The 10,833-nt window shown below is 39.5% G+C and overlaps 1 protein-coding gene across 1 annotated transcript in view; it reads left to right on the top strand.

Annotated features, from left to right (window-relative positions):
- NOM1 (nucleolar protein with MIF4G domain 1) overlaps window positions 1-9,172 on the top strand; it is a 27,699-nt gene extending 18,527 nt beyond the window's left edge. Inside the window, exons 7-11 of the mRNA XM_029282949.1 lie at window positions 349-470; window positions 2,146-2,278; window positions 3,871-4,002; window positions 6,912-7,021; window positions 8,363-9,172. Of these exons, the coding sequence (XP_029138782.1) occupies window positions 349-470; window positions 2,146-2,278; window positions 3,871-4,002; window positions 6,912-7,021; window positions 8,363-8,540 (675 nt within the window). The 3' untranslated portion in view covers window positions 8,541-9,172. The remainder of the gene's footprint in view (window positions 1-348; window positions 471-2,145; window positions 2,279-3,870; window positions 4,003-6,911; window positions 7,022-8,362) is intronic.
- Window positions 9,173-10,833: the final 1,661 nt, after the last annotated feature.

Genomic DNA, 10,833 nt, shown 5'->3' with positions numbered 1-10,833 from the left:
ACGAACTACCCCCCGAGATCCGGATGATTCCGGATCTCCTTGCTTTCCGTCGCGCCCTCAAGACATGGCTCTTCCAGCAAGCGGACCTGACCTAGGGAGGATTTTATATGGGGTTTATTTTTTTAGCAATTTGACAGAGACACAACTTTAAAATTTGATTTAATTCGGTTTTATCGGGGGGGGAATGTATTTATGTTTTTTTTTAAATATGTTGTGCGCCGCCCTGAGTCCCGTCGGGAGAAGGGCGGCATATAAATTAAATTAAATAAAATAAATAAATAAAGCATTGAAGGCATGATTTTAAAAAATATTAATAATTTACATAATATTTCATTCTTAACTCTTCAGGTAAGCTCAGTGATTCTGAAACTTGCTCGTAAGCAGAGAATGAATACTGATATCAGGAGAAATATATTTTGTATCTTGATGACAAGTGAAGATTTTTGGGATGCCTTTGAAAAACTTTTGAAGTAAGTCTGTATTCATTAGGGCAGATGAAGATATTTTCAGGAACGCAAACAAAGTCTACCCCCATAAGGGCTGCAAAAAATAGACAAAATAGGATTTCTTCTGCTTGAGACAAAGAAACAGAATAAGAGACAAGGAGCACTATTGCTAACAATAGGCTTAGGCAAGACTGAAATCTGAGTTTTCTCCTAAGAACAGCTAAGCTAAATCCTCTTTTTGTGGATCAGCTAGGCCAGTTTTGATATTTATATACTACATATGTGAGGACTTGCTTATGGTTAAGAAATATACACAAATATATCTAGGGGATCCATAGATTAAGAGGCAAAGCATTGTTAAATATGTTATTACGTAAGAACTGTGAAGTTTCTGCTAAATAAAGAAATTGAGTCTTCAGCTACAGATAAATTAAGCCACTAACCAAATAGCTTTGGTAATTTGTTTAGTAGTAAAAGACATAAAATACTAATTGCATATATATTTATATATTGAGAATTGAGATTTTTGACATGATTATACACTTAGTTATATATACTTTCAGCATCTTTAGAAGTTAATTGCACTTTTGATTTTTATTTTTTTTTGGGCTGATACTCTCCCAGGGAATTTTCTATAGCAATATTTGTTCTAAATTGCAAATTTTACTTAGTTGATCTAACTGAAACATAGCTTGGTGCAAAGCAGAGCACTTATGTCCTAACAAAAGAGTCAGGTAGTTCATCTCAAAACTAGAGTAAACAATAAAATGATGCAAGTATTTGTGCATTTTACACTCTTGCATTGTACTATTAAGAGTTTTTCATTTTAATTTATTTTAGTACTGCCAAGCCTTTGACAGGAAGGCTAAATCAGGCTTCTTTGGACAGAACAGGTACTGCCCAAGTTAAGACTTTTTTCTGCCAATTGTTCCTGATTTTCTTTTGTGATCCAGCTCTGTGAGAAGAAATATGATTCACTCTTGCCAGACTTTCTGCTGAGACAGCCAGTGAGGTCTCATTAATGCTGATTATATTTATATAATTAGTTGGATTGAGATTCCCAACACCCTCAATTAGGAATTAGAAAAACTTGGAAACTTCTCTTTGATAACTGCCACTAGTAACTTCTTTTTTCTGTGTCAGGGTGATTATTATTAATCTGGAAATTAAAGGGAGCTTTTTCTTCAGTTTTTTGATTGCCAGAGTATTTAAATATAAATGCAAACTAGACTCTTTCGTATAACCCTTGCATTCTTACTTCAGTTATTACGAACTTTGTACCCACTTCTAGCCAACCTTCAGCAATGCATTTTTTTAAGCATACATACAAAAATCTTCCTCAATTAGAGGAATTCCTGGTGGAAGATGAAATCCAATGCATCAAAAATTACCCAGATGGAGAAGAATAAAGTAGAAATATCTCATAGATAAGTTGGGGTTTTTCAAACTAGGCAACTTTAAGGTGTGTGGATTTCAACTTTAAAAGGTATGGATTTTAGTTCCCAGAATTCTATACATATTAATTGAAGAATTCTGGGCTACAAAAAGTTGCCAAGTTTGATCCACACTATACTAGATTGATCTAAACTGTTCTAGAAGGGACAAATTATAATAGTTCTTAGGCTGGCAAAACTATTTTTGGAATATTTCTGTGTAAGTTCAGCAAACAGGATTTTCATTATGGCAATTTGTGCCTTAGGCTTAAGCTTAAAGATCAACAGGAGAGAGAGATAGTCCATATCCTCATAGACTGTTGCCTGCAAGAGAAGACTTACAATCCCTTCTACGCATATTTATCTGTCAAGTTCTGTGAATACGAAAGGCGATTTCAGGTGAGTGAAAAGCGTGTTTTATTTTTTTAGCCATTTATACAGTAGCTGACATTCTGAGAATAGAATATTTATTTTAGGTCATGAATTTCTGGAAGCAAAAAAAAAAGCATTAAATGCTTCTGTGGGTCTGTAATTCTCCCCCAGCTCAAAATCCAAAAAGAAACCCTGATGTGAAAAAGCTACAGAGCTGAGCTGCACAATATTTTGCGTGCAGAAGAGCTTAGCATTTCTACCGTTGGAGGTTTCAGACTAATTTCAGAAGGGTGCTGTTTTCCCTTTACCCCAAATCTCAACTCTCTTCTCACATTCCTAAATATATTATAAAGCAGTGATGGCAAACCTTTTAGAGACCGAGTGCCCAAGAACTGCCCCACCCTGCCCACCCACCACCTCCACAGCCCACCACAGATCGTCCAGGTGACCCAGCAGCACCATGGCGGTTATGCCCTCCGGCGCAGCAGCATCTGCCCACGATGGAGCATGAAAGTGGAATCGTGTCCCCGCTGCCCGGCTGCCATGTCCTTGGCTGTGCTGCTCCGTGCGGGCCACACCCAGGGGCGACTCCCCTGTGGGGGGGCTACAGGGGAAGGGGGGCTGGGGCGACGGCGCGTGTGCCCACAGAGAGGGCTCTGAGTGCCACCTCTGGCACGCATGCCATAGGTTCGCCACCACTGTTATAAAGGAAGGAAAGGCAGTTTGTGTTCTCGCCTCTGTTTCAGCCTTCTGAAAAATAGAGTATAATTTGAGACTAGGGAGAGCTACAAAGCCAATTTTTTCCCCTTGATGCTGTTGAACCCTTTCTATTCAAAAATAAATAGCTGTCTCCTGTTTTTAGTAGATGGTTCTGGCAAGTGCTTGGGAATGGAAGAGATCTCTCCCGTACTGTGATTCATTTGTTTTATTTATTTGGTTTTCAGAGCTAGACACCTTATTGGTGATTCTAGGTAGCCTGCAGATAATTGACACCATCTTTAAAACATCTTAAAAACCCCTGTTTGGAGGACCAAATTAGATCTACAGTATTACACCATTGCTAGTGCATAACAGGACTACGCATAAATCTAAATCAGAGGCAGCTGAGGTCTTAAGCTCCCGAAAGCTAACAGGATCAGGGCTAAAGAAGCCTCAGGAGGGATGCTGTTTCGTGGGGCAGGCTAGCAAGAGAGAAGGCATGCCTGCTGAGTCCCATAAAGTGGCATTCTTTAATTGACGGGACTTGAAGCACACAAAACCTGTGAGATATTATTGCACAGGCATGAAGAATTGGGGAAGAGGTAGTCCTGCACATATCCAGGCCCTGTGCATGAAGGGTTTTATCTGTGATCATCAGCACCTTGATCTGCACTCAGAAGCAATGGCCACTCACGGGCCTCATAGTGGCTGGAAGAACTTGACTCTCCTCATGAAAGATTGCTTTCAGTGGCAATGTTTAGCATATCAGCTTAACTGTGAAATAAAAAATAACAGAATAACGGATTTGGAAGGGGCCTTGGTGGTCTTCCAGTCCCACACATCCTTCTAGATGTGCTCTTTGGGGACATGGTGAAATACCATTTTGTCATAATGCTTCCTGCTTTTATTTTTTTAATTAGATCACATTCCAGTTCAGTATTTGGGACAAAATCAGAAATTTAGGAAGCCTGTCAACTGCCGCTTTCTCCAACTTAGTTCATCTTGTGACTCACCTGCTAAAGACTAAATCGCTCTCTCTCACAGTCTTCAAGGTAAATAAAATTATTTTTTAAAAATGTTTACAGCTCTTAGGCTCACGCATAGTGCAGGTGTGGTTTTGTCTGTAATTCCTCCTGTCAAGGCAGAATAGACGACTCGTTAAACCCCAAGGAAAAATATCAGCATATACAGTACTTTTTTTGTGCTAGTTTCCATTGTGCATTATTATTATTATTATTATTAATAATAATAATAATAATAATAATAATAATAATAATAATAATAATAATAAAGTTGGAAGGGACCTTGGAGGTCATCGAGTCCAATCCCCTGCTCAGGCAGGAACCCTACACCATTTCAGACAAACGGCTGTCCAGTCTCTTCTTAAAAACTTCCAGTGTTGGAGCATTCACCGCTTCTGGAGGCAGATTGTTCCACTGGTTAATTGTTCTAACTGTCAGGAAGTTTCTCCTTAGTTCTAGGTTGCTTCTCTCCTTGATTAGTTTCCACCCATTGCTTCTTGTCCTGCCTTCAGACGCCTTGGAGAATAGCTTGACTCCCTCTTCTTTGTGGCAGCCCCTGAGATATTGGAACACTGCTATCATGTCCCCCCCTCGTCCTTCTCTTCGTTAAACTAGACATACCCAATTCCAGCAACCGTTCCCTGTATGTTCTAGCCTCCAGTCCCCTAATCATCTTTGTTGCTCTTCTCTGTACTCTCTCCAGAGTCTCAGCATCTTTTTTACATTGTGGTGACCAAAACTGGATGCAGTATTCCAAGTGTGGCCTTACCAAGGCCTTGTAAAGTGGTATTAATACTTCACGTGATCTTGATTCTATCCCTCTGTTAATGCAGCCCAGCACTGTGTTGGCTTTTTTGGCAGCTGCAGCACACTGCTGGCTCATATTTAAGTGATTGTCCATTAGGACTCCGAGATCTCTCTCACAGTTACTACTATTGAGCAAGGTATCCCCTATACTATACCTGTACATTTGGTTTTTCTTGCCTAAATGTAAAACCTTGCTTTTTTCACCATTGAATTTCATTTTGTTAGATAGCGCCCAGTGTTCAAGTCTGTCCAGATCCTCCTGTATCCTAAGCCTGTCTTCTGGAGTGTTGGCTATTCCTGCCAGCTTGGTGTCATCCGCAAATTTGATGAGTTCCCCATCTATCCCCTCGTCCAAATCATTGATGAAGATGTTGAAGAGCACTGGGCCCAGAACAGAGCCCTGGGGCACCCCACTACACACTTCCCTCCATGTAGATGCAGTTCCATTGAGGACCTTGTAGTCCTTAATTTATGACCGGTCACTTAATGACCGTTCAAGGTTACAACAGACTCAAAAAGGGAGCTTTGTGGCCTGTAAAGCACTATTCCAGAATCCATTTCAAACTTATTCTAGCGAATCCCCTCGCTTCTACACAATCACGCATGTAAATGATTAGCATACTTGGATTTCAAAAAAAGGATTTTCAGGACCAGAGCAGAGACGTAGTGGTAAGATAAGGAGTGCCAGGTGCCCTAGTCCTTGGGTGAGGCCCTAGGAGGCCTGGCGCATGCCACAGGCAAGCCCTGCTTGGATTTTGTCAGGAAAGATTTTCAGCCCCTGAGCAGAGAGACATATGGGGCTTGTGCCAGGCCTCCTAGGGTCTCCCCCTCTCCACTGAGCACCCTCCTGCTCCTTACGTGGTAGTCTTTCCATTAACAACCTGGTTATTCCAGCTGGCAGTAAAAACCGCAAGAGATGACCCTCGCAAGAGCCTAAAGCATTCTCCCTGCCGGTGAGCTTGGTGCTCCAGTGGAGGAGCCTCACAACCTGCCTCCAGAAGCTGTGAATGCTCCATCACTGGAGATTTTTAAGAAGAGGTTGGACATCCACTTGTCTGAAATGGTATAGGGCAGGGGTAGGCAACCTTGGCTCTTTGTGGACTTCAGCTCCCAGAATTCCTGAGCCAGCATGGCTCAGCTTGGAAACTCTCCCTTTCCCCTCAGCATGGCCGGCTCAGGAATTCTGGGAGTTGAAGTCCACGAGTCATAAGAGAGCCAAGGTTGCCTACCCCTGGTATAGGGTTTCCTGTCTGAGCAGGGGGTTGGACTAGAAGACCTCCAAGGTCCCTTCCAACTCCTTTGTTATTACAGTAGAACTGGTTGATCGATTAGCAACAGATCCCATCTCCCTTCCCATCCTGCTCCTGTCCTCCCCATCTTTTAATTGAGTCGTAGTGTTTAGATTTGATATTAACGTATTTATGTTTTTAGTGTATTTATTTTTTATTTTTTGTGATTGAAAGCCACCCAGAATTACCTTGAGATAAAATGGGTTGTCTATAAATTTTATAAATAAATACATTGTGAGACCATTTAAGAACTGCAGTGGGGAGTATCAGGATTGTGGTCAGTGAGCAAAGCCAGTCCAGGCGACATCTCCCTTAAAAACTGCTTCTCTCAACAACCAGGATTTCAGTCCCAATTGTGGTTGTAACTCAAGGACTACCTGCACTGACTAATGGAGTGTAATAACTTTAAGGTTTACGTAAATGGCTGTTCATTAGTTAATGAAAATTCTATCACATTCTTGGAAGTTATGTGTGAGTCAGTTTTTTTTATGATGGAGTTATGATTACACATTAAACTCTTGCGATACGTTCAAGCAATTGAAGCCAGCTTAGGGAAATAATGCTGACTTTTCTTTTTCATTAATGTACATCAGATGTACAGTATATCACACTAAGTGATAGTATTTTGAAAACAGTTTGATAAATTGACAGTAGGATTGTGCACAGTTTGAAAACGATTTTGAAGGACCTCATGCAAGCACAGCACCTTCTCTGCTGAGCCTGGGAAGAATCCGGCTGATCTAGTAACTAGCAGAGAGGCCATCATCCAGATCATTTCCGAAAAACAGACAGACCTAATGAGAGGATTTGCTTTGATCTGATCTTCCCTTTCTGTTCAATTAGGTGATTGAATTCAGTGACCTAGATAAGCCAAAAGTTCACTTTCTGCGCCGGGTGTTATCTGCATTATTCCTAAAAACGGAACAAGAAGATCTCAACCATATATTTGAAAAGTAAGTCTTTTCGAGTATTCCGAGTAGGAATTCTCTAGCCCAGGGGTAGGCAACCTTGGCTCTTTTATGACTCATGGACTTCAACTCCCAGAATTCCTGAACCAGCATGGCTGGCTCAGGAATTCTGGGAGTTGAAGTCCATGAGCTTGCTTTTAAATTAATTAATAGTTCTGGCTGCGTCTTGTATCAAGAGTTCAAAGCATCTCAGTTCTTCCATTGAGCCCATGGAAGCGTTTAGTAGCTTAACCCTCCAAGCCGCAAAAGAGTGACACGGGTAGCCTTCAACTTACACTCTTTTGCTGAGCAACTGTGCAAAGCTACACTGGCACTGGGGGGGGGGGGGAAGCCTTATGACCGATCTTCACAATTAAAACCACTACGGCATCCCCATAAACACTTGATCCAAATTCAGGCGCTTGGCAACCAACATGTATTTACGATGCTTGAAGCATTCCAGGGTCACGTGATTTTGCCATTTGCAGCCTTCCCAGCAGGCTTTCAACTAACAGAGTCAAAGAGGGAAGCTGAATTGGCTTCAAGACTGAAGACGATTCACTTAACAATTGTGGCACAAAAAGTAAAATTGGGCACAACTCTCTTAACAACTTCCTTGCTTAGCCATGGAAATTCTGGTCCCAGCTGTCATAAATCAAGGACGACCTGTGTAAATCTTGTTCATCTAATACAAGTAGTCTTCGATTTACAACCATAACTGAGCCCAAAATTTCTTTTGTTAAGTGAATTTTACCCCATTTTACGATCTTTCTTGCTTCAGTTGTTAAGTGAATTACTGCAGTTAAATTAGTAACACATTTAAATGAATCTGGCTTCTTCATTGCCTTTGCTTGTCAGAGGATCTCAAAAGGGGATCACATGACCCCAGGACACGGTGACCGTCATACATGTGAGCCAGTGGCCAAGTTGCCGAATTTTGATCGTATATCCTCAGGGAAGCTAGAACAGTCATAAGTGTGAAAAACAGTCATGTCACTTTTTTCAGTGCCGTTGTAGCTTTGACCAGTCACTAATTGAACTGTTACAAGTCGAGGACTGCCTGTATTGCTTTTTATTATTGTATATTTTATTTATATGTATCCCACCTTTATTATTTTTATAAATAACTTATCCAACATATCTTCCTTTTCCTCCCAATAACAAGTCTGTGGGTTGGGCTGAGAGAGAATGATTGGCTCAAAGTCACCCAGCTGGCTTTCGTGGCTAAGGCAGGACTTGAACTCACGGTCTCTTGCTTTCCAGCCCAGTGTCTTAACCACTGTGACATTATATTATTGTCTAAAAGAAAATGCAAATTGTTTAAACCACAGTTTTCTTATTTTCTAGGTTGGCTGACAATCCCAAGCTGGGGATGCTACATGAAGGCTTGAAGCTTTTTCTTACCCATTTCTTGATGAAAAATATTCAAGCTCACACAGATGTTAAAGAGGGTGCTTTACTAAAAGAGAAAATTGATCTAGTAACTAAAACACTGAAAGCAAAAGAATCAAAATTGAAATTATAATATCAAGAATATATTATAGAGATTCCCTTATGGGAAAAAAGAGGAGGTATTTCAGGAATGTGGTGGCATAGGCTATACTGATGTCATTGTTTTAAATAGATTTATGTAGATTGTTTTATATTCAGATTTATATGCATATATTTAGCAATGTATGCACATATAAATGCTTTTTAAATAATCAGGGATTTTATTAAAAGACAAGACAAAATCACCAATGAACCTTGGGAGATTTTGAGCAAAAAATTAAATTTTATTTCAAACATACCTTGATATTTTCTTAGTGAACCTCTTTTAAAGTACACATAGAGCATTGCATGGGATTTATACATAATAGTAAAACATGGCCAAGTTAATTTCATATTTCTTATCCCATTTTATTCTTTTTATAAATTTTTATCTTGCTCTTTTTATCTTGTTTGTAATGCAGAAACTTACATTCCCCACTGTTTTGCTAAATTACCATTCTGTGTGATTTAAAGATATATCTTGTACAAACAGTAAATGGGAATGTAATAAAAAATAATACATAATTTTATATTACTGATTCAGCTTACTAATATAACTTATTTATACTAGTAATTCTCCCCTCCCCAGTTCATGTCATTCTTCATCACAGTCTTTTTTACAATTCTTTTCCTTCCTTCCTGTTTTGACTCAAATGTCAACTTTTTAGCAAAAAAATATTGCTTCTGGTGTTCCATTTGTTTGCCAATTCTCCTAAATAAAAAAAAAATTCTTTGGAAGTAATGTAGAAAAATTATAACTTCCGGCCTCATCACTATCTAAATTTAGCCTGGGTCATTTAATCAAAGAGATCAGTATCAAAAACAGCATGGGAATTGTTAAGCATCCTCGAATGGTGGGAAATGCCACCAATTTTGTTCTTTCATTCACATTCAAAGCACTGTCAGTTCTTCAGGTTATACCAACCTAGAAAGCCAGTCATGCAGACCAATACCACTTTTATTACAAGATTATAGCAGTGCTTCTCAATCTTGGCCACTTGAAGATGAGTAGCCTTCAACTCCCAAAATTTTATAGCCAGCTTGCAGACTGCAACATTCTGGGAGTTAAACTCTATACATCTTCAAGTGCCCAAACTTGGGTTATAGTAGCCGGATTTTGCAATTCCTAAACTCCCCAAGATAAATTTTATGTATCTGAGGCCTTGCCTAAGTCTCAAGATACAATTCTGAGGCTTATTTTATCTGACAATTGTCTTGTCTGTCAAGGGCATTCCTTCTGCCAGTTACATCAGGAAATTCTAAGGCAGTTGGCCAAATTGATCTCTCATGGTTAACAGGGTTCTTGGTTAGTTTTATTTTTTTTTCCTGAAGAGATTGATGAAGTTGTTCATTGCGCCCTACTTCAGTATAATTGTTTTGTGGGTTTGTGTTTTGTAGAAACTAACAACTGCTTATAAGTGTAGATAAAAGGTAAATATCAAGATAGCTGCCTCTTTGCTTAACCATTTGTAATGAAATACAGCAGTGGTTTTCAGACTTTTTTCAGGCAGTAGAACGTATAGGTTTTTAAATATTCTGAGTGAAGAACACCTTGATTGCTAGCTTAGATGATTTCAGAAGAGGAATACATAGCTTCCGAGAAGACAAGTCCACTGATAGCTGTGATGTCTCCAAATATAGAGGCAGTGTCTCCTGCATAGTCCTTGAACCAGCAGCTATAGGAGGGGAGAGAAACGTTGATTTCCTATTTATGGGCTTCCAATATGCAGTTGGTGTGTGAGTTAGATGGGCTTCATGTTCTCAAATCAGTCCTGTAACGCTGCCAAAAATAGTATGTGGCTGCAGGGATCCCAATGTTGATCTCAAGTACCTCCATAATTTGAAATATGTGTAGATCTTGGAATTCTTCTGGAAGATTTGTCAGATAAAACTCAGATCCCCAAAGCCTGTGCATTCAGAAAGCTTACATAGCCCCCTCACACACGCACACACACACAATAGGAATAGAAATGAAATGATGCGTCGGGGCCTACATTTCCTAAATTGCCAGTCACCCAGGAATTGGGACTCCAAAATATCTGAAGAAAGTAGGATGGACGCATCTTTACTTTAATTTATTTATTTATTATTATTTATTTATTATTTTAATTTGTATACCGCCCTTCTCCCATAGGACTCAGGGCGGTTCACAGCACACTAAAAACAAATAATAAACACAAAATACAAAAAATTACAAAATACAAAAATACAGAAAATAAACCCCGATAAAAGCCAAATTAAAACCAAATATTACAAGCTGTGTTTCGAATTAAATACTTTTAAAATTA

Source organism: Protobothrops mucrosquamatus, unplaced genomic scaffold (genome assembly GCF_001527695.2).
Source record: "Protobothrops mucrosquamatus isolate PMUCROS unplaced genomic scaffold, P.Mucros_1.0 scaffold5, whole genome shotgun sequence".
NCBI classification, from domain to species: Eukaryota; Metazoa; Chordata; class Lepidosauria; order Squamata; family Viperidae; genus Protobothrops; species Protobothrops mucrosquamatus.
This window is presented reverse-complemented; position numbering and strand designations above follow the sequence as displayed.